The sequence below is a fragment of the Ascidiella aspersa genome, chromosome 6 (assembly GCF_963924565.1).
Source record: "Ascidiella aspersa chromosome 6, kaAscAspe10.2, whole genome shotgun sequence".
NCBI classification, from domain to species: domain Eukaryota; kingdom Metazoa; phylum Chordata; class Ascidiacea; order Phlebobranchia; family Ascidiidae; genus Ascidiella; species Ascidiella aspersa.
Window position 1 is genome coordinate 8250659 of NC_139452.1, and position 23217 is coordinate 8273875.

Here is a 23217-nt window from a genome sequence, read left to right on the forward strand (position 1 = left end):
TCGTCCCAACTAAAAAATTACAGTCGAATATCTGTATTTAAACTGAGAGACTAAAAGTGCCGCTGGACAAACTAGTATTTTTCGTAAAATCGGAATTAGATTAAAATTAGAGCACTCAAGCAATTTACAAATTAGATTAGAATTGGCCGCAATTCAATGAATTAGAAAACTAGAATTATCTAGTTGTCCAAGTCTGCATGTATAAGGGCGATTCTTAAGATATTAAACCATTGTTTTATGCAAAGTATGCCGCCAATAATTTTTTATTTTGTTTACTGTGCCGCAAGCTAAAAAGCTTCGAGTAGCACAATTGGCTTAAACTATACAAAGTGCTTAAAAATGACCCATGTTTTGTAAAAAAACCAACGAGAATTGTCTGATTCACACAAACGTTTTGAATCCAAAGAACAATCTTGTCAGTTTAGCCTATAGGAATTTTATTACGCGAGATTGCACCACTTTTTAGATAGCATGAAACAAGATGTACGTTGTAGCAGATCCACTCGACTTCGCACAAAAAAATAGGCCTAGCGACGGTAATATGATAAATAGCCGCATTGAAGCAGATGAAATGGACGCAATGAGATTTCGCACCAACACACAGTCAACCAAATAAATAACGACTAGTTTTTTGTATGTAAAAACACAACATAGATTTCTGTACGTAGAGTAAAGTAACAAAGCAATATATATATTTTTAATTACAAGACTAACGTAAAGTAAAAAAGACAGACTCATTTATCTAATGTCGATTGACACACTCGTTTTTTTCTCGATCTCTCGACAATTTACAGCAAAAATACACAAGTAAGTCGCCTTACCATCTTCGGCAAAATTACCAGGAGGGGTTGAGAACATCTTTTTTGTTTAGAAAATATGCAATAAGTCCGCCAAATCTTTAGCACTTGAAGCGAAATATTGGTTTGGAAATGTCACAGTATAAATGTAATATTACATTGCAAACCTAAATTTGTAATTGTAACCATTTAAAAAATGTTGATTTCATTAAAAATAGCCAGGGGCGCACAAATAGCAGGCACCTTGGCGATATTTGTTCGCTTATCTTTCAAACAGCAAACCGAGAAACAACAAAGTCTCGTACCAAAATTTCGCCCAAACAATTACCCAAATGAGAAACAACGAACGCGATCACAAAAACATTCTCATTCATGCCAACAAAACAGCTACGGTACCGATCGACGTTCGGCCGACAGGGCAAGAATTACGCGTTACGTCATCAAACGTGACGTCACATCACGTGCTCGGCTCGCTGTGCAGAATTCCCTGGAGCAGGTCGCGTTCGGCGGTGGCCTTGACAGGGGCCATTGGGGCAAAGGTGGGTAAGATAGGGGTGAGGGGTTGCATGAGGGGATGCCCCGAGCTGTTGGCGGTCGACGGGGTACCTGGGTGAAAAAACACGGGGTCATTTTTTTAGGACTGTTGACGGAACATTTCAGGTAGCTGCATCGTGTTCCACAATAACTAAATATGGAATATTGTATTGAAGTAAAAATTTATAATTTCGTCCATTTGTTAAAAGGTTATTGGGTTTCAGCCACTGGTTGGTTGCATAATGATGCTTGGTAGTCGAGTAGCTGCTTCAATGTTAGTGTCAAAAAAGAAAACTTACTGGTAACAGTAGACGTTGAGGTCATGGACAGCAGTGGATTGTAACGACCTGCTACTGTCGACCTCTCAGGTGCCTCCCTACCGCCACCACGCGGAGGGTTAAATGCAGGTGTAGGTATGCCTTAAAGAAAATATTTGGTAAATATAAATTAGTCGTATTATAATTTTACATGAATTGACTGATTCAAGCATTTAGGCTTTTCTTATGACAGAGAAGAAGTATTTTTTGTCGTTGTAAAATAAAACGAAAATCATAAAGCACAGATTTGAACAAGTTCTCGATACTAAGGAGTTGCGAATCATTTAAAATTTTACAAGCTAACAAAATTATGGAGAAATTATTTTTCGCTTATTAAACCCAATAAAAATCCTAGGATAAAACCAAATCGCTGAAACAAAACTAAATAAACTGAAAAGGAAAACAAACCTAAACAATTTTTTCCACGCGACTAGTGACCACTTTAGTTTTTACGACTAAAAATTATTTAATTTTTAGGGGAGCAGGTGACTCTGGTAAGGGGGTTTACCTTCGGAGGCGCTCCTTCTCTGCGTCATCTTCTGTTGCGCCTCCTGTGCCATGGCGGATGCTGGGAGGCGAGCGGGAGGAAGTTGGGATGAGGACTCTTCTTCCAGGAACTTGACGAACATCTGGGTGAAGGACTAAAGAGCAAGAAGATAAAATAGAGTTAAAAGACGTCTGTTACGTTTTTTTTGTAAAAAAAGCTGCAATACACCGAAAGAAAAAAAAATCGCGGTTTTTAATAAATTATGGAAATCTTGTTTAAGTTGTTTGTGAAGGACTGAGGAGCAAGAAAAATTGCAAATAACGTTAAATTACGTTGAATATGACAAATAGCTCGAAAATGAAGTTCAAAGCCGAAAAGGTCGAGTAAATTGACATTGTCTTGATTAAGACGTTTTGATACGTGCTTTAATCAACATCCGTTAAAAAAGCTTGGATATACTGAAACCGCTAAAATGCAACTGTGTCAAGTTTTTTTTAATAAATCGTGGGGTTTAATCTTTTTTCGGTGTTCGTGAACACCGGGATTTTCGCAGTTTTACCAGATACCAAAGAGATTGAGTTCTGGCTAAATAAGGATACTTAAGTACTAGAATAATTGTGATGACGTAGTAGTATATTGACAGTATTTCGGCATTCGTTAAAAAGTTAAAAAAACGCAAAAAACGTCGGGACAAGTTAAAACTACTATGTATTTATTTAAATGCATTAATCGACGACTCAACAGCGGCTCTTACCTCGTTGAGGGAATCTCCCTTATCGCTGGCGCCGTGGCTGTGCTGCTTGGATCCGGGACTTCCCCCTTTGCCCCAGGACAGCCAGCCCCCGACCCAACCGGGCTTGGGTCTCGTCAAGCGATCGAGGTCGGCCTACGAAGAAAGAGACGCTATTAAAAAGCAGCATAAATAGGGGTTTGTAATATTTATAAGACAGTCAATTTTATTTTGAAATGTAGTTCGGTGTAACTGTTACGAGAAAAACAAAGTAGTTTTATTTGAAATTCTGTTTAAAACGCGTATCCTAAGCGACTTAATTGTCGGGTGAAAATCTACGGGATTTATACAGCAGTTTTCAAGGAAGGGCGTTACTTTGCAAACATATAGTACTGAAAATGGACAAAGTTTGATTATTTTACTTTAAAGAATGGACTAGGGGCCAAAAGTTTCATCACTTAAGTTCATACAGCGTGCACTGTGCAACTGTGCAATCTAAATGCGTAAAGTTCGATTATTTCACTTTAAAGAATAAACTAGGGGCCGAGTTTTTATCACTAGAGCTTATGCAGTGTGCAATCTGTTGAGTTTGTAAATATATACCTTTGAGAATCCGATGACGTTCGCGATGAGCCTCAACACGTCAGGTTGCTTGTTGCTTGGAGAACCGAAGTAACCGACCAGCAGGTTACGCACAAGCTCTCTGCAAAGGCGTTTGGTTTAGAAAAAATTGCATAGAAGTAGATAGCCGTTGGATTGCAATAAAAGCTTGTGGAATACCCTTTGTTATGATAGAACAAGGGTGTCCAACATGAGGCACGCAACCTAATAAAAAATGGCTCGTAAGCCCACCAAAAATACAGCCAATTGTCAAAAACGCAAAAAAAAATTGGGTCGTCTGCATGTTTGAGTTGGAAACCCTGTGATAGAATATAAAGCATTTACGATGTGACGTTTTTAAATGGAACATGCCAACTGGCTATGTCAAGGTGCGCGTGTACAGCCTTTTATAAAAAATAGTTGGTTATAAATAACCAGAGACTAACTTCGGCCAAATGTTCGATTTCGTAGGGTCCCCAGTCAGGCATGGACTCTACAGCCTGTATTTCACCCAATTTACGTATACAATAAGGTGGATAATCAGCAATCCAACTATGTTATTCCACAACGTACAGTTTGTTGCGTTATCAGTTTTGAATTTTGTTTTTCGCATAGGCGTACGTTGGGACTACTGACTCTAGTAGTTTTACGTATAGTCTTGGTCTTGTCTCGAGTCCGACCCTGCAGCCATACTAAGCAATATATTAATACTAATCAGTATTACTGTCGAAAGAATATATTAGTACAGGAAAATATCACGAGAAGTTACTGTTGTCTCTTGCACTTCGGTTAATTTTTCTCTATGGCCACAGTCATAAGCACGCTATGTACACAAATAGCCACTTTTTCACTTTTAATCTGCTACAACAGTGTTTAAAATCTACAGCCCATACAAGTGAGATTAAAACAACACTCATGCGCTGTTTGACGCACACACGCATGCACGCGCAAGCACACACCTGTCCACCATGCTCTCGTTACGGTTGTTAAGCGCGTGCAGTTGGTCTTGGAGCTCTTCGGTGCGAAGTTGCTTCTCGGAAACTGCAAAAAATCGCAAGAAAAAAACGTTCAGTTTGGTTAAAAAACTAACCGAAAATTATTCAGTTGTTTATACTTAAGATGTTAAATTGAAGAACGTGTTCATTTAAAAAAAAAATATTTCGGAAAATACTTGGCCGAAGATTTAAAACTAATTTTATTGATGTTGGAAAACAGTTTAGCAATGTTAGTTTATGTTAGTAGTTTTGTGTTTGTAAATTGTGTTTTGTAAAAAATTGCTAGTTTTGTGTTTGTAAAAAAAAACAAGATAGAAACATTAATATAAATAACAACAAAAACATACAAGCTTGACATTAGCTTTACATACTGGTCAGGTTCTTCCCACGTTTTTTAATGCAACCTAACTAAGCGATTTAAGAGGGACTGCTTATCATTAACAGACCAGTTCAGAAAGGGTTTGCCTTGAACACAGTAAACGATAAAAATATCGCGGCCGATGCGGGCTGACCTTTTCAACTCTCATTCTCACCGCGGTTCGTGCCGCGCCGCATGTAGTGCACATGAAACTGAGTGAATCAAGCACCAATCAGTTCCTAATGCAGTAGACGCGGGGCGGCTGCGAAGCGTTAAGCTAATCTTAAAAATGCCCGGCATTTAAAGACTTTCTAGCGACTAATTATTCTTTCCTAGCGACTTATTATTAAATTTTAGGTATAATTTTCTGGTCTGCCTAAATCTGGTACCTAGCATATTTTTAGTAACCATCCGACTTTTTCTGAGCCTTTTTGGGCAGGCGCGATCCCAACAGTAGGCAAGCAGTATGTTCGTATTCTATGCCAAATGGCAGACAAAATTCTGAGCCCTGCGAGTCAGCACACGGCGCAAATGCCAACCAAAAGTAAACTTTTTTACATCAGACTTTTCTTACATTCATTCGAATTAAGGCACTGACGATGCCAGTGTAGGCGAAATATATATTCCTTTAAAAGAGCGTCTGGTCCTGGTTTTACTCTGGTTTTTAAAATGTGAGTTTTATTATTCCTTTATTTGTAAAAGACTACCTTGTTACATCAGCATACCGCTAACAACAAGCGAATCTTTCAAAGCAAGCAAGGCCTTGGAGTTCGCTTAGTGGCTCGCGTTGCCCATGAGCTATGAAAGATGACGTAATTGTAGGACGTTGCTGTGACGTAGTTAGTACCCACAGTCAGCGCAATCTCATCGACAACTGTGATGGCGCGCTTTCAGCGTGGGGGAAGCCCCCTGATCGATCACAGATTGCCAGCTGAGATTACTCTGCTAATGGCAACAGAAAGAAATCAAACAGAGAACAGAAACGACACTCGAAACTCAAAAAACTGAAAATAACTTTTCACAATAAAATGCAAAATTAAACGTTGAACAACTTAATAAAGCTGTCAAACGAAATATCGCATTTCTTATCATCTTGCATTAGGTTGTTTAAACTTCCAGCAACTCCTACATTTCAGAACTAAATGCAAAACAAAGCTACTCTTGAATTCATCAAACAGAAAGTAAAACATTTCGAAAATAACTCAAAATAAAAAATAAAACTGAAAACTGAAAACTGAAAACTTGAAAAACTGAAAGGTTTCTTGCTAAAACAAAACATCAAATAAATAAATTACTCTTGCAAGAAAACCAAGGTTGGTGTTAGGATGATGACGTCACGCCGCTGTCGCATCTCTGCAGGATCGTGTGAGCGCCACCCAGTGGTCACAGTTGCCTGCAGAGATTAGGCGGCGGCCGACAGGCGAGCAAGCAAACAGACAAACAGAAAGATAGATTAACGAAAAATTGTCACTGCAAATTGACATAAGAAAAAAACAAAAACAAAACTTTTAATGGAAAACAAGGGGCAAAAAGAGATCTAAAATGTTGTAAAGTCAATCGCTTTGGCATACGCCTAAAATATATCAATATAATGGGAATGCGTATTTTTGTCATCTTGGTTCACTTTTCAGCTTTGTTAGTGAAGTTTTTCGTGTTTATAAACTCAGTGCCTCGCGTCAAATGTTTTATATGAAATTTAGTCCCAAAAGTAAAAAACACCTTGGCTGGTAATCAAAAGTAAATGAAAAACAAATTTACTTGCAGTTTCTTACCTATTTCCTTCATTCTCTCGATTGCCTGTTCCTTGATTTCGAGCTGGTCATTCAGGCGTGACGCAGACTCCAGGGCCTCGCTTGCGTCATCAAGTTTCGCCTTTTGGAAAAGGTTCGAATGTAAATGTAAAAAAACACGAACATTGCCATTCCGTTCAAAATTGTGAATATGGTTGAAAGGCGAAAATTCAACAATTTAGTTTAGTATTTAAGTTCTGAAATTTTACGAAATTTTAATTATTATTTTTTCATATCTTGTCGACATTCATTTTTGTATCAGAGTTTAGACTAAGTTTAGAAATAAAAAAATTTACAAAGAATTTTTAAACAAACTATAATCACAAGTTTGGCGAATTATGTTTAAAATTTAGATACAAGATTCCATTTTTTACATGAAACTGAGATAAGAGCAATATAATTATTGAAAAAAACAATGCCAAATTGTCTTAAAATTGCCAAAAAGTAACAACAAACAAAAAAGCCTAATTCAAGCATTAAAAATTAATAATGGTTTGCTGTTGCGTACCTTGAGTTCGGCGACCTTCTGCCCCAGCGCGGTGGCCTCGCGTTCCTTGACGTCACAATGGCGCTGGATCTTATCGACGCGCGCGGCGTACGTTGAAGCTTCTTCGCGCTGCATTCGCTCGGCTGCTAGCTGGAGTTGCTGGAGGGCCGACGCGTACTGCGAGCTCTGTTCCTGAGCCAGCTGAAATGAGAAGGTTTTTTGTTTTGGAATTTGCTGCAAAACGTGAATTTAACCTTACCTTTTTTTTTAATTTGATGTAATTATTAGTGTTGGGTTTTATGTTGGAAAAAACTACTTTTTTGTTAAATTTTGTATCACTTTTTTGTTAAATGTAATGTATTTATTTATTTATTTGCAAAGGTTGAAATAAGGAAATTTTAGGTAAGTTTGAGGTTAGCTTCTGCTTTTATTGAACAGTGAGGTTTAACGCGAGGTGAGATTCAGGGTTGGGGTTACTTTCTATTTCTTGGTTGTTTTTCCGTGAAAGGGAGTTCTGCGCGACTCTTTTTTTTAATTGGTATATTGGAGTAGATAACTAGTATTTGTTTATCATAACACTAAATTGACGCGGTATTTTAACTTTCTTAAAGACCGTCCGTAAATCCGAGCCAAGTTCATGGGTGAATTTATCCTAAAACTGCACACTTTTTATATTTAACTATTATCATCTATTTTGTACGCGTTGAGCTCCGGTTAGTTTTAATGTAAAAGAGCTAGTTTTAAAAACAAAATAGATATAAAAACATTCGTTTAACTACCTAATTAAACTCCTGATCCAAGTAATGTTTTCTTGGCTTTCTTAGAAAACACAATCATTCTTTATTCAGATATTGTCTATTACGAAAAACTACATATTTACAGATCAAAATCATTAATCCTAAAAAATTTGACGCACTCATTAAAAACTTAACTACTTTTCATAAGAATATCAAAGCCCATACAGAAGTAGGTATCATTCTGAACGTTTCGAATAATTCTTTATTCATTTTTAACTTCTGTATGGGCTTTGATATCATTGTCACGCCTTACTACAAACTCCAATCATTATGCTTAAATACTTCAGATTTTGATTTTCAAGATAATCCAATAACCAAAAAAAAACACCATCCCGACCTGGAATTTGTGGACGACCTGATCCCTGTGAGCCGCCATCGCTCGAAGCTGTTCCTGGAGGCTCTCCATCTGCTGCTTGCTCATGATGCTCGCCTCCTGCACAGAGGCGCTCCTGCTCTCGATCTGATCCAGCTGCTTCCGGAGCACACGCTCCCGGTCGGATGCGAGGACCGCCTCCTGAGTGTAAGTCTCCTCCACCTGTGAAAAGAAGATTAGGAGGAATCACCAGGTCGGCAGAATCTTACCAGTCTCTGGAGACAAGCATTTTCGGTCAAATTATTCTTTTAGTTCTTTGCGTACGGAAAGTTAAATGATGTGTTGGCCTAACGCAGGGGTTACGAACCGGGGGTACTTAAACCACTTGAGGTTACAAAATTTAATACCAAAGGGTACGGAGCTCGGCCACAGAGCAGCTTTTTAAACAGATTCCACAGTAGTTTTATTTTGGAATTGTAAATGATATTATGCCATTATGTTTTAAAAAAGCAATTATATCTACAAATAATTGTTGTTATTTAGTAAGAAACCTCATCTCCTTCACCTGTGACGGGAAAATAGATGCGGGTTGATTGAGAAAGAAAATTGTTAATCCAGTTTAATCATAAACAAACAGAAGTCTTTATCTGTTATAATTACATTAACTTATAACCCCACAGTAACTTGTGCAACCTAATTTTGTTAGAAAGTAAAAAAAGGTATTTCTTAAAGGTTTGTTTTTTTAAATCAATGCAATTCTGTGAGATACCGATCGATATAATGACTTAACCTATATAAGTTGTTCTCTATTCTTAACATTTCCTCACCTGCACAAGGTGTCCCCTCAGGCGCGTCAGTTCCGACGCGAGTTTGGATTCCTTGTCCCTCAGCATCCGCGCCTCGTCGTTTGCTCTCTGCGACTCCAATTGCTTCTGCTTTAGGGTCAGCATAATCTGCAGGGCAACACAATGTGGTGAGACATGGAATTTGTGTTTATGGCAGTGTTGAAAGTCATTCTAAAATGACTTAAGTCCAAGTCAATAAAAATAAAACGTGAAACCCTTAAGATTGGCGAAATCGCCCGATTTGGAGCTACAAGTCAACTAAAAATAAGAAAAAGCAACCTGTAGCAACATGATCGTTTAACGTGCAACAATTGAGATAAACAACTCAAAATGTGAAATAAAAACAATTAAAAAAAGTCTTGACTGAACGATTTAAGTCCAAGTCAAGTTATTTTGTCCATCATCTGCCTTTGTATTCATTTTGCTACTTTTAGGTAACGTTTAGTTAAACAGAGAGCTGTTAAGCTATGGTTAACCTTTAGGGATCGTTCTACATTCACCAACCTGATCACGCTCGTGTTTTGCTGAGGTTGCTTGCTGCTTGACGCGATCCAATTCATCCAAGTACCTTCGGCTCTCTGTGTCCTGGCCCTAAACGAAAAATTACAAGCATGTTTTGTTTAAATTGTGTATGTATATTTAATTTATTACAAAGCAGATACCAGAGTCATTCAACACTAGTTATTGTAATACTAAAGAAGCCAAAATTAAAAAGCAAATTAAATTTAAGACATAACTGTTATTTTTAACTATATAAAAACAATATACCAAGTGGTGAACTTAGAGGAGTAAATTGTTGCAATTAATCAGCTAGCAGAGTTGCATAGTTTTTGGCAAGGGGGCGACCAACATCACCTTAGTAATTGACTAGTCATAATACCCACTACGCAGTGTCGGATATTGGCTCAGACCTACTATTACATCTAATCGGTTTTATTCGTCTACGAGGAATCATGAAAACAAAACGAGTGGATAGGTAGATTGCTCACCTGTGCGTTTCGCTGCAGAATCTCGGTTAGACTTGCCACTTTCTCCTTCAGCGCTTCCATCTCGTATTCGCGCTCCTTCAGCAGAACGGAAAGCTGAGCGTTGGTTTCCTTGAAAAGGGAAAAATCGCATTGCTTAAGCTTAAGGGATAAAACAGACGACGCCTTTCACTGGAGTTTTCATTTTGTATAACTGTTTCAATAGTTTAATAATGATTTCCAAAGGTTGAGTAAAAGCCAAAAAGGTTGAATAAATCGACATTACTTTAATAAAGACTTTTCGTTACGCACTTGTATCATCATCAGTTAATGTAATTGAAACATATTCAAACCTCACTTGTAAAAGGGGGAACGCAAATTTTATCATATTGGCGATCGAAACGTCTTTATCAAGATGTTCTACTCGACCTTTTAGGATTTAAAATTTATTACCACGCTACATTACAGATTCGAGCAGAGTGCTCCCATTTGAGTAGTGTAATATGAAAGTAAAAAATTGCTTCAATTGTACAATTGTTCTTCCGGCAAAATTTTAGGACCAACGTTTCGACCACCTATTCGATCTTCTTCAGGACAATATAATTGCAACTAAAGGCGAAAACATATTATATATACATATACATACCGGACAAACAGTTTAACAATTGTACACTTGAAATAATGCCTGGCAGCAACAGCATGTTCAATGTTCATAAATAAAATCTTATAAAAACTGCTCTTTAAAACTGTAGTCACTCTTACAGTAAACCGATCGGCGTACAACACTAGTTTGGAAAAAATATATAGTAGGATTTAGGTCGTTGCGGAAATGACGTACTTGGAATGCCGAGCTTTCTGTTTCCTTTTCGTCGCTGTTGTGCTCCAGGGACTTCACCTTCTCGCGAAGCAGCTCGGCTTCATAAGTGCAAGTTGAAATCTGTAAAGTGTGTGTATGTGTGACTGTGAGGGTTTACTCGATTTGCCACTAAACTGTTCGACTCTTGTAACGGAAGACCTCAGTTAGAAATATACAGATGTGTACACTGTATATTGTACTGTATATACTATTTGAGTTTATCTGAATTTTTCCTACTGGTCGTAAGGCCGCCAAAACACTAATGAGAATTTTTTTTTTTAATTAAAGTTATTTTATTTTACAGGTCAAAACTTCTTGGAAAGGTCCTACCGTTTAATTAAAAAGTTTAGACGGGAAAAAATTAACGAAACATTTGGCAGCCAAAAATTTAACGAGATATAGTATTTAAATCATTTCAAGAAAATTTTTACAATTTTTTTCTTCTGAAACGCGCTTAATCAATTTATAAAGAAAAAACAGAGATCAAGCGACGATAAACAAAAAACGCATTTGTCTTTCGTTACGTAGCGCTTTAAAAAAAAACAATTAAATCATAGGTTACTGCAATATACACTCATCTAATGTTTCGTGATCGCCCTTCTACCTGTTCGCGGAGGTTCTCCACCGATTTCCGGAGGATCAGGACTTCGTTCGTCTTCTGTGCGAGATCAGCTCCCATCTTCCGGGTCTCGTCCATCTTTTGGTGTATCAGTAGATCTTTCTCGCGAAGATCGCGTTCCAGTTGAGCGATCTTCAGGAGGAATTTATTAATTGAAAAATAGGCATTTTTGCCAAAAACAAAAGCAATAACGCATAAGACTTTTAATTGCGCAATTCACAAAAAAAACACAAATATTCTTTTTTACCTCTTTATCCTTCTCTTCCGTCCTCTTGTTGCTCTCCTCGAGTAGGAGATCCTTTTGAAGAAGCGACTCCGACTTTCGCTCCAGGATCGACTCCAGCTCTTCCCTAGTCTTCCCTGATCCCGGATGTTGCTGGTGGGTGGGCTCCGAGGAGCGGAGGTGCTCCATCTTGACGACATTTCGGGATTGGGAGTGAGATTGGGGAGGAGCAACAACGGAGAGGTTGGGAGAAGGGGTTTCTCCTTCTCCGAGTTTCGACAATATAAGTTCTTTCGATTTCTGCAGAATTATAAACGATGAACATATTATTACAAGGATTAAAAACGGGCCATTTTCTTAACAAAATAGGATAAATAAACAAAACCCTTCTCCCCAATTAAACAATCATTTTTTACAGCCACCTGTACAGAATTTCTCCATAATTGGTTTGAATATGAATGACGACATTTAACATCCCAAGAAACTAACAACAGATTAACCCAACCACATCCCTTACTATTAAACGAGGCGCTATGCCTTAAATTGGCTTGCTATTTAGCAAGAAAACTGTTAAAAAAATACAGAAAGCGCACATACAATTTGAGTTTATCTGATTATTTGGGACTTTCGATTTTAAAACGGTCCCATAGTGTTGAATGAAAATGTTCATACTGGAAAAAATAACTTTAACATTTGTAAGCCAAAAAAGCCACAAGAATAATGATTAAAACATTTTTTAGCTGGAGAAGCTGAGTTGTCTAAAGCAAAACCACTACAAGAAAACTTTTACAAATTTCGTCCCCTAAAAACACACTACAATTAAATTGAGAAAGGAAAATGAAGACTAAACGGCAAAACGGAGTTTTACGTTAATTGACCAAAGTACTGGTTCTAAACAGGTCAAACAGCTGCTCCAAACCTGCAAGCGTTTGGCATCCTATTTAGAGCCAAGTTTACACAGCTTTCCACAAACCTTTAACTGTTCGGTCGTCTATTACGAGCCAAGTTATACGCATATTATTATCAAGGGAAGTAAACACAAATTTCTCATCATAAACCCCTCACAAGTCACAAACCTGCAAGCGTTCTGCGGTCTCTTTCAGCTTAGCGGCCTCGCGTTTCGCCGCCGCGTTGCGCATCTCGAGCTGCTCAAAGTCATGCACGAGGTTGCCGTAGTCGACCTGCAACCGGGAATTGGCGCCGGCGTCGCTCTCTAGCGCCTCGGTGGCGGCCCGCGCGTGCTCCTGGAACAGCGCCGCCTCGTGGTGCTTGCGGTTGACCAGCGACACCAGGTGGTCGCGTTCGGTGAGAAGCTGGCGGACCTGGAGTTTTTGATTGAGCATTTAGGTAAACCGAAATTCGCGGGTGTTGTATGGTAGTTGGGCAAACTGTTTTAGATCGAAATTTCTTCCATTTTTCGTATGAAAGCAACTAGTTTTGGATTCCAATATTTTCTATTTTAGAAACTAGTGTTTTATTGAAGTGCTATGTTTTTAACTCTGATTAATAATAATAATGATTTTTTTATTTATGAAAAATTTATTTATGTTTGCTGAAATTCCTGCCATTTAAAAAAGGCATAGTTTTGTTTTACGTTTAATAAGGCACTTTTGAAGATTTCTGTAAATTAAAAAAAAATAACAGAAAAACGCCGACCCTGAACAAATAACAATACCGATATCAATTTTTTAGCAGGAAAGCAAATATTAAGTGTAATAAACTACCCAATTCTAAAAAACACCTATAAGAAAACCAAAAAAATGTATTAAATCTGTTAGCTCACCTGTTGGGAGAGCGTCTCTCGGTCTTGCATCAGCGACTGAACTTGCTGCGATGAAACACCGGGCTGCGAGTTTCCGCCAGGTGGGGCTAAACGCAAGAAAAGCAGAATTTAACGTGGCGAAAAATGAACTTTAGCTGTAATCCAATTGAGTAGATCAAGCTAAGGGTGACATAAACGTGAAGTGCTTTTTAAATTTTCTTGTTTAAAAAGGTCAGCGTTGGGAAACTTAAAACGGAGTATAAAAAATTTAACACGCCAAGCTTTGTCAACACCCAAGTATCCTTTAAATCAAAATTTGTCGAAAATAACAAATTAGGAAAATAGTCATCAAGAAAGGCCTTAACTTGAGCAGTATACGGCTGCGTTTGTCATAAACTTAAAAATACCCTCGTTAGTTCAAAACGTTGGCAAAGCGCAGTCGACTCTTTTAAAACGACAAACAGCACAATTCTACTTGCGTAAAAAAATACTTCTTCGGTGCAAAAAGTTTACGGAGCGCAGTTAAACATCTCAACACACAAACAAAACAAAAACAAAAAACAACCAGAAAGCAAACTCACAGCCTCCACTGCTAGAAGCGGCCTTCTCCTGTTGATGTAGAACGTCCAGCAGCGTCTGGCACTTCTGCTTGTGCGATTCGATCTCAAGGTCTTTCTCGCTGATCAGTTTCGAGAGTCGAGCCACAGTTTCACGAGTCATTTCCTGGTCGAAGCCCTCGTACTTTTGCTTAAGCGCCGCGTTTTCCGACTGGGCCTGAGAAATGAAATAAGGTCGGTGGTTTACTTGCTGGGTTGTGATTTAAGTATAGCTGCACAGAAACGACCCCTATGTTTACGTACAGATCGGGGGTTAAGTGCGTCAAATATTAAACAATCATATATTTTGGGGATGTTAGGTTTTATTGTTTTCGTTCGAGTAAGATACTCAAAAAAGTTAAAATGAATAAAGTAAAAGTAACGACCAAGTTTAAAGATTGATTTATTATTGCTATAAGTTAAATGTTACTAGCTTTCTGTTTATTTGGCACAGTCTGGTTTTTTGAATCGAGTAATTTTTCAAAAAACTAATTAATAAAAACGAAGTCCCTGTTCTCGTTTACTCTTGAAACTGCCTATCGAAAACAAATTTCAAATTGGAACAAGAACAAAAAACAGTATTATAGCGGAATATTTAATTGGCGAGTGTATGCTATTCGAAATTGAAAAATCGAAAAAAAAACAGTATTTTAGTGGAACATTTAATTTACGACTGTCTGCTATTCGAATTTCCTACTATACGAGACAGTTTAGCTAACCAGAAGGGATCACTAACAAACGATATTTTCCGCCTTTCACCACTGGATCTCTCACCTTGTCGAGCTGGCCCTTGCACGTCGATATGACGTCAGCCATCTTGTGAGCTTCGTCCTTTAGTTGACGATTTTCCCTCGTCTTCTCACTGATTACCGACATCATCTGATCCCGCTCCTCGATGAGCAAGTTGCAGCGCTCCTCAACTTCCGAGAGTCCTGGAGGATCGAAGAAGAGGATTACTTCAATAATAATGAAACGTTTTGTTTGGGATGACTTGAAATTCAATTCAATTTACAGCTACAAAATTAAATTAAGTTCATTACTCGAAAATCTCAATACATAACTCAAAAATATTTCGAAAATTAGCGCTTAAAAAGTATTTTAACAATTATTTCATTAAATTAATTTCAATTTAGCTGTTTGAAAAAATATTTTAGTTTAAAAACTAAAAAAAATATTTTAGTTTAAAAGCTAGAAAATATATTTCGGTATATAGTTTTAAGAATACAACCGCACAGACTGTACTATGAACCTGGAGGTCCTCTGTACTTGTAATGTTACATTAACTATAGCCAATGCATATCGTGTTTAAACCAAATTAAATGTCCATTTAAATGATTTAACAGGTTCTTAAAACGGTTTGTGCAGGCAATATTTTACTACGTTCTTTGTCTTTTGAATGCGTCAAACTCTGAGGTTTTAAGAAATTTACGTTTTTTACCTTTTGGGGCATTTACGGCTTTTACATGCATTTTCATTGTTTAAAATCAATTTCGTTTTAAAGCGATTTAAAAGTAGAGATTTATTTGCCTACCTTTTTGGGGCAATGTTGCTGAGGTCTGCTTGCTCTCACGTAGGACGCTGATTACATGGTCTCGTTCTGAAAAAATTATAATAATTAAGATTAAAGTCACAAAAAGGAAACGAAACTAAAATTTTTTTTCAAGTTTTAAAATTTCAGCAGATTTTTGGTTTTGCAAAACACAACACTTTCTATTTTCTCACCCTTAATGAGAGTTAGCAAGGACCCAATGTCATCCTTAGTAAGATCCGTCTTCTCCAATCCGCTAAGATCTCGTTCTCTGATCTCCTCCAGCATCGAATCGATGTCCTCCGGAGTCATCTGCTTTGAGATGTCACTGCTCTTTCCAGTCGAAGACTTCAGCCCTTCGATTGTCGTTTCCAACTCTAGGACTTTGGCCTCGTGAGCTTCCAGTGTCTCCACCTCCACCTGCAACATCCTCTGAATCTCGCTGCGCAGATGGTTGACGTCCTCCTTTAGATGCAGGACCTCTTCGTCGCCTGAGAAAGGATTCCGAGAGATATCGTTATCACCGGAGCTGCGGTTGTCCCTGGTCAGTTTTTCGACTTCCAACTTGTGCTTGGCATTCAGCTTTTCCAATGAGGAGGCGATTTCCTTTTTCCACTTCTTCTCTTTCTGCTCGAGGTGATCCGACATGGTCCTCAGGTCTTCCTGCGCCCTGGAGAGTTCCTCCTCAAGATCCAATACCTCTTTGCCCCGTAAAGCTTCCAAATTGTTCAGCTCTAGTTTTAACTTTGTCTCTTCGCTTTTGGATTGGGCGAGAGAAGTTTCACATTCTGAACAAGCGGTCTTCAGTTCAGCGACCTGCTGATGCAAGTGCTCCAGCTGTGGGTCGTAATCTTGTTTGAGGCTCGAAATTTTTTCGGCAAGTTTGGCAGCGTGGGTTTCTTCCAAATCGCTCAACTGCTTTACGTGAGTGGATTTTAGGTTTTCGGTTGCAACCCTATGCTCTTCGTGCAATTGTCGAGCTGCTTCCTCGAACTCTTGATGTTTCTTTTGGTTTTGCTCTTCACTGTTCTTGAGAGCTTTCCTTGCAGCCTCCGATTCATTTTGAGTTATATCGAGAGCGCCCACAAGAGAGAGATTCTCCGTCTGAAGACGGTTGATTTCCGACTGGCTATCAGCCGACTTTTGTAACTTCTCCGAGATTAAAGTCTGTTCCACACGTTGCTCCTGTTCAACACCTCTTAGCTTCTCACAAAGCTGCTCGTTTTTCTTTCCAGCTTCTATTATTTCTTCTTGTAATAGGGCTAGGTTCTCGTCGTGCTGTAGCGACATGGTTTCAAGCTTTGCTTCCCAGGTTTCCTCGAGGGTTCGCAGTTCCTGATTGTGGCGCTCGCAGACTTTTAGCATGTTGTCATCGTACTCTGCGTTTAACTCGTTCATCTTGACCTGATATTCGTCAACGCCCTGTTTAACCTTTTTATCGGCATCAGACTTTATAGATTTAGCTTCAGACTCTAAATCCGCAATTAGACTCTTCTTCAAGGCAAGATCACGTTCCAAGTTCGAAACACTTTTCTGTGCTTCGACTAAATTTGATTTAAGCGAGTCGCGCTCTGCGTTTGAAGAGGAGAGTCGCTCTTCCAAGCGAAGGAGTTCATTTTTCAGCGACGCGCCCTCTTCGACGTCGCTTTCGTGTGTTTTCAGCATCTCCTGCATCCTTTTCTTTTCTTCTTCTCGGAGAAGTTGAAGCTCGCTGTTGAGCGTCTGAAGTTTGGCGTCTTTCTCTGCGAGCGAGTTTGACAAGTCCAGCTCTGAATCTTCATGTTTCCGTTTAAGTTCTTTGGATTGCTTTGTCAATGAGACGTTTTCCTCCTGCAGACGCGAAAAGTCACCTCTGATGGACTCTAATTCCTCATCCTTGTTTTTTAAAGATGTGGCGAGCTCTTCTTTGATCCTAACCTTCTCCTGACAGAGTTGATCATAACTTGTGGTCGCCTCTTGAATTTTTCTCATAGCAGCATCAAGATCTTCCTGCAAACTCCGGATTTCCGCATCCTTGAGGCGGAGCAAGTTGGCAAACTCCTCTTCTGATTCTTTCTGCGTCCGTTGGAAGACGTCCATCTCCGCGATCACCTTCGAGTGTTCCCTCTTCAGATCCTCCATCTTGGACAAGGTGACTTTCTGCTCTTCTTCTAGGCGTTCTTTCCTGGCAACCACCTCGTCGACTCTCGCTTCCGCCGCCGTGATCGTTCCCAGGTTGTCCTCCGCCTCCTTCTGGAGCATCGTCATCAGATCCGAGTTTTCCTTTTCCAGCTCCACGATCCGGGCCTCCGATTCCTCGTTGTCCCTGGCAACCGATTCCAGCCTCTCGTTTGCTTCTTCCATTTCGGTTTCTGCATTTAACATTCCCTCTTCCGCTTCGGACAAGGATTTTTTTAAGGATGAGATTTGTTCGGATGCGGATGCAAGCTCTTCATCTAACTTCTCTTTAGCGATCCTAATGGTCGCAAGCTCCTCTTTGAGGTTGCTAGCATCGTTTTCCTCTTGAGATTGCTGCTGTTGCTTGGCAACGACAAGATCGGTTTGAAGCTCCTTGATTGTGCTTTCAAAATTTTCTTTCTCCGCCTATAAAGAAAATATTTCAAACAATTTAAAGTTTGTTCTACTTTGCAACTTTCAATAAGCAGGTGGCATTTCACTATCAATAAAATAGTTTACTGTCCCAAATTTTAAAGAAAGCGAAAATATACAGTTGTATTTGATTCGTAACTTATATCTTGTGGATTTACTTCAAAACTTTATTAGATCGTCTAAAATCTTACGATAAAAATACTTACTGGCCACCAGGCAAATATTTTACGAATCAAAATCAAATAAATCTGCACTTTTGTTCAAGTTTTGCATCTAGTTAAGTACTGAGCTATAGAGTGCAATTATCGCTGTGTAAGTAATGTGTCATGCTGAGTTTCTATACACCATTGTTTGAGCGTTCCAATAAAACAATGCTTATTAAACGTAACAATGGTTGTATGTTGTCATAGTATAGTTGTTTTCAATTTGAATTCCAGGCAGAAGTCGGTTAAAGACCTTTTAATTAAAACTCATTCAATTATGCAATTAGAACGCGATCAGGCCCAAGAAGAGTGTCAAGTAACTTCAACTTATTCTTGCTTGCTTAAACATAAAGCAAAATAAGCTTTTTCGTTTTTCTTTTCTTAATTTTAGAATAACTACAACAACTGTACCTTGGCGTTATCGAGGTCCGCTTTCATCTCCTTGATTTTGTCGTTCTGCTGATTCCTGATCTCTAGAAGTTGCGACATTTCATTCTCGTGTTGGGCGTCCAGCATCTCGATTGCTTCGTCAAGCTCAGTCTTCTCCATTCTACATTAGACAAAAACTTGATTAGAAACAGCCCTGACAAGCAACATGTCCAAGAAAACACATTTTTTTACGTAAGTGGAAAGTTTGCATCAGGCTTTTTAAACGCTATATTCACGCTTGGACAATAATTCTAGTTTTCTGATTCAATAAATTAGAGCAAAATGCGACTAAATCTAATCTAATTTGTGAATTGCTCACGGGCTCTAATTCTAGTTCTAATCTAATTCGGATTTTACCAAAAATTCTACTTTGTATACAACGGCATTTTTAGTCCCTTGGTCAACCCAAAGAATTTAAATCAAAACTCTTTTTTGACAGTCTGACACACATATGTAATGCTAATAGGCTTTTATTTACCAATCACATTCTTATTACAATAATTCGCGATACAAATGATTGTGAATAATGAAATGTAATTCTAGTAGAATTTGTTTTTTTTAAGAATTAGGTAATTCTAATTCTAATCTCATTTGGAAAAACTGAAATGCTTTAGGGCTAATCTAATTTAAGCTTAAATAAATCTAGTTGTCCAAGTCTGCTACCAGTTGGCACTTTCAATAACATTTTACTCATCATCATCATAACATACCCTTTTTGCTATATATCAATATTTAATCTGCCATACGAAACTTCGTATGTTTAGTAGAACATTTGGACAAACATAGAAATGCGTTCACCTGCTGCTGTTTAAATCGTCGGAGGCGTTCTTCAAGGCTGCTTCGAGTCTTTTCTTTTCGGCCAGCGCTTGGTCAAGGTCATGTTGAAGGTCACTGGCCTTATCTACAAGCAAGGACAAATAGCTAAACACCTTTACCAATAGATCTTCTCAATAAACTATTAGGCTCTGTTGAAACTTTAACAAAGATAAAGGCTAAGCGGTCCGACTTGTATATAAAACTCTGGCAACCACAGCATAATGAAACTTACAGAGTGAACCTACACGTGTAACTTACGCGGTCAGCTACTGGAAACGTGTGTGTTATTACTGAACGTGGCTGTAATTACAGCGGCACACTTGATGGGGCTCGGAATGCCGGCAAACCAACAGGTTGGTCACTAATATAACAACAATGGTACACGGGGTTTGGAAGGAGAGATCCCATCACATTAACTCTATAGAGTGAATTTGGCTGCCTTTGGTCACCTTTTAACATTTAAGTTTTGGAGAAAATCTCGTAGTTTTTTTACCACTAAATCGACAAGTTTTGATGAGTCTTTGATGGCTTTCGGTGTATTAATGATACGTGAGTTGTAATCGTTGGTCAAAAATCAGCTTTAGAAAGGCTAGCTAGATCATGGTCATTAACACACATATGTGTGTGAGCCTTTCATTGAGTTTTACCTTTCTCGGTTTGAGCTTCGTTGATTGAAAGGTTCAGTTCCTCTTCCAAATTAAACGCGGCGGTTTGCAATTGCTCCTGGGAATAAAAAATCCAGTAAGCTGCTTAATATTCCTCAGAGGCTTTATGTCATAAATATTTGGCAGACGAAAAAAAGAGAGAAATCAAAAATACCACGGAAAACTGCAGTTTAGGTGGCATTATGACGTTCACAATACAGCTTTGTTTTTATATTTAAATTAAAAGGAATAACTGAACCGCAGATATCCTAAAGAACGGAGAATAAAATATTTTTAGAGGCACTTTGATTTTGCTGAAAAACTTAGTTTGAAATTCTTATTGACATATTGACATTTTTTTAACGGAAAAGTTATTACTATTAGCTACTTAAATATATTATTTTTTTTACCTTTTCTTGCATTAGCTTTAGCTTGTCCTTTTCCAGATTCTCCCTGGCTTCTTTGATGTCGCGCATCTCGCGTTTCAGATCGGCGACGGCCGACGCGCGCGACGAAGACGATGACGTCGTTTCCGGTTCGATTGCGTCATCCTAGAAACGAATGTGCTCTCTTTTAATTTTTGATAGTATACTTTCTTAAGGGAATTGAATGCGCTGGTTAGCGTTTTGGCTGTTGGAAAATTTGATAGCGATGGCAAATATAAAGTAGATTACTATATTTAAACGTCTATATTACGATTGAAGGCCGACAATAGCATTTTGTCTTGATTTATTAAAATTCGGCATTGGTAATACAAGCTTGTTTACATATTTATATTAGAAGACAATTTTTTTATAAAATACATACATAGAATTTTTAAAGTAAATTGATTTGAATGTGTTCTTTACTACGGCACTTTTTAAACGTAAAAGTTCAGCTAAACATAAAATAAACTCAAAAACTTTTCGAAAAACATTGATTTCCAAAGATTTCTTAAAATGCAAATCAAATCAAAGACATTTAATAGTCAAAGACTTTATGACAACCCCTGTATTAGTTTGGCACTATATTCATTTTAGGTGAAATGCCTTTTCCTTAAACCCATTCCCTTTTTATATCTCCCACTTGTATGTTTTTTTGAAGGCAGACACGAAAATCTCTGTCATGAAATGCACAATAACTACGACTCAATTTCGCTGGAATGCAACAAAACACCAAAATCAGACTCTTACGTTAGCGTTCGGGTTCTTTTTGCTGCCCAGTTCGTCCTGGTATCTGTCCAGCATCGTCTGAAGAGATTCCTTTTCGTTTTGCCACTCGAGTTGAATCAGCTCGTACTGCGCGATTTCAAGCTCGTAGTCTTCGACCTTTTGGAGAAATATTAGATATTTAGATTTCGTAGGGAGTTAGCATTGTGCGAGGAGTCGAGGACTACTTCAATTCGGTTCGTTGATTGATATGGAAAAAAAACGGCTTGATAAATCCACTAACAATTCGAGTTCGGATTATGGCAAACCAAAATTGACCGCAATAGCGGAAAAATAAATTGGAGGAGAAATATTAGGATCAGAAAGGTTCAATTGAAAATAGAATTAGGTCGATCCACCACGAGTAGTTAACAATTATTACAATTGGAGCTTTTCCTATCTTCCAAAATGGGTTTTGTTGAAAGTTGCCTTATGCCAACCAAACATACCATCATGCTTTAGCATTATATCAAATCACTCCGGTAGTTTTGGCAAATAAGCAGAAAGTAATCGATTTTTGCAGGTCCGATTTGGTTAAATACTTAAAAGTGAGAATGTCTAGGAAGCATAAGGTGATTTATTGCTCTGCTAATCAGCTCGTTGGAGAATCCGTTTTTTTTTAAGATTTCCTAGAAAATGACACCTATATTAATGGTAACGCAAACTGTACATTTGTTGAGGTCTACATTCAACACTTCTAAAGGTCTGAGTGTGGATCGTGGTTCGTCGGTTTGTTCTTAACCCTGTCTTATATCTTTACATGCCACAAACTCCAAAAAACAATTTATCAAGTCACCTGCTTTTGCAGAGCAGCCAGGGTTACGGTGAGGTCGCCGCCCATCACGGAAGAGCTGACCTCCTCCGCTTCCTCTTTATCGTCGTCAGGAAGCAGGAGGAACTTCTCGTCACTTGGTGGCGCCCGCTTGCCGTCGGGCGAGCTTTGGAAGAGTGGGCGGCTCATGTGCGGGGGAAGACTCGACACGGGATTTCGCAATTCTTTGTCGGCTTCAACCGCGTCCGACCTTGAAAATTAACGGTAATCAGATAAATAACTTAAAAACTTGATTTTTTTTAAATTAAAGCGAGTGATATGTTAGGTTTGCATAACTATTGAGGTAAAAAAGCAATTTAGAAAGGTAAACTGATAGTAAAACACAAAAAGCCTTAGCTAATGGCAAGGCCTGTCATCAGGTAAAATAACTTAAAAACTTGATTATTTTATAAATTAAAACAACTGATAAATATATTTAAGGATTACCTACCTAATTAGTTAAAAAAGCAATTTAAAAAGTTTAACAACCAGTAAAACACAAAAAGGCTTAACAAATGGCAGGGCCAATAATCAGGTGAATAACTTACAAACTTGATTTTTATTAATTAAAAAATAGACGAGATTTTAGGACTGCCAATCCATTAAGGTGAAATAAAACTAATTTTGAAAATTGAATTGACAGTAAAACACAAAAAATCTGAACAAATGCCAAGGCCTGTAAAGTAATTAAATAAAACAAAGGTCAACCTCACTTTTTAATAATAAAAGCTGATATTTTTGGATGACTTATGTTGAATGAAAGGCAATTTACAAAGTTAAACAGTCACTAAAATACAAAACGGCTTAAGAATTGTTAACCCAACAGTTGCCACTATTTAGTTTACGAGCTAAAAGATCTGCAATAAGTTGTTCACTACGTTTCCTGCCAAAAAAATTACAAAAATATATAAATCAATATTCGGCAACTAAATGTAAAAT

The 23217-nt window shown here is 38.2% G+C and overlaps 1 protein-coding gene across 1 annotated transcript in view; it reads right to left on the reverse strand.

The window, feature by feature from the left end:
* Positions 1-355: 355 nt before the first annotated feature.
* LOC146139494 (uncharacterized) overlaps positions 356-23217 on the reverse strand; it is a 46550-nt gene continuing 23688 nt past the window's right edge. The window contains exons 10-36 of the mRNA XM_083392935.1: positions 22264-22489; positions 21453-21587; positions 20691-20831; positions 20284-20359; positions 19619-19721; positions 18803-18941; positions 15794-18182; positions 15603-15668; positions 14846-15003; positions 14057-14249; positions 13497-13582; positions 12790-13035; positions 11738-12013; positions 11476-11622; positions 10854-10952; positions 10040-10147; positions 9555-9641; positions 9033-9158; positions 8230-8427; positions 7117-7296; positions 6591-6690; positions 4425-4506; positions 3469-3568; positions 2890-3021; positions 2157-2289; positions 1631-1750; positions 356-1403 (exon numbers count right to left, since the gene is read on the reverse strand). Of these exons, the coding sequence (XP_083249061.1) occupies positions 1255-1403; positions 1631-1750; positions 2157-2289; positions 2890-3021; positions 3469-3568; positions 4425-4506; positions 6591-6690; positions 7117-7296; positions 8230-8427; positions 9033-9158; positions 9555-9641; positions 10040-10147; positions 10854-10952; positions 11476-11622; positions 11738-12013; positions 12790-13035; positions 13497-13582; positions 14057-14249; positions 14846-15003; positions 15603-15668; positions 15794-18182; positions 18803-18941; positions 19619-19721; positions 20284-20359; positions 20691-20831; positions 21453-21587; positions 22264-22489 (5995 nt within the window). The 3' untranslated portion in view covers positions 356-1254. The remainder of the gene's footprint in view (positions 1404-1630; positions 1751-2156; positions 2290-2889; positions 3022-3468; positions 3569-4424; positions 4507-6590; positions 6691-7116; positions 7297-8229; positions 8428-9032; positions 9159-9554; positions 9642-10039; positions 10148-10853; positions 10953-11475; positions 11623-11737; positions 12014-12789; positions 13036-13496; positions 13583-14056; positions 14250-14845; positions 15004-15602; positions 15669-15793; positions 18183-18802; positions 18942-19618; positions 19722-20283; positions 20360-20690; positions 20832-21452; positions 21588-22263; positions 22490-23217) is intronic.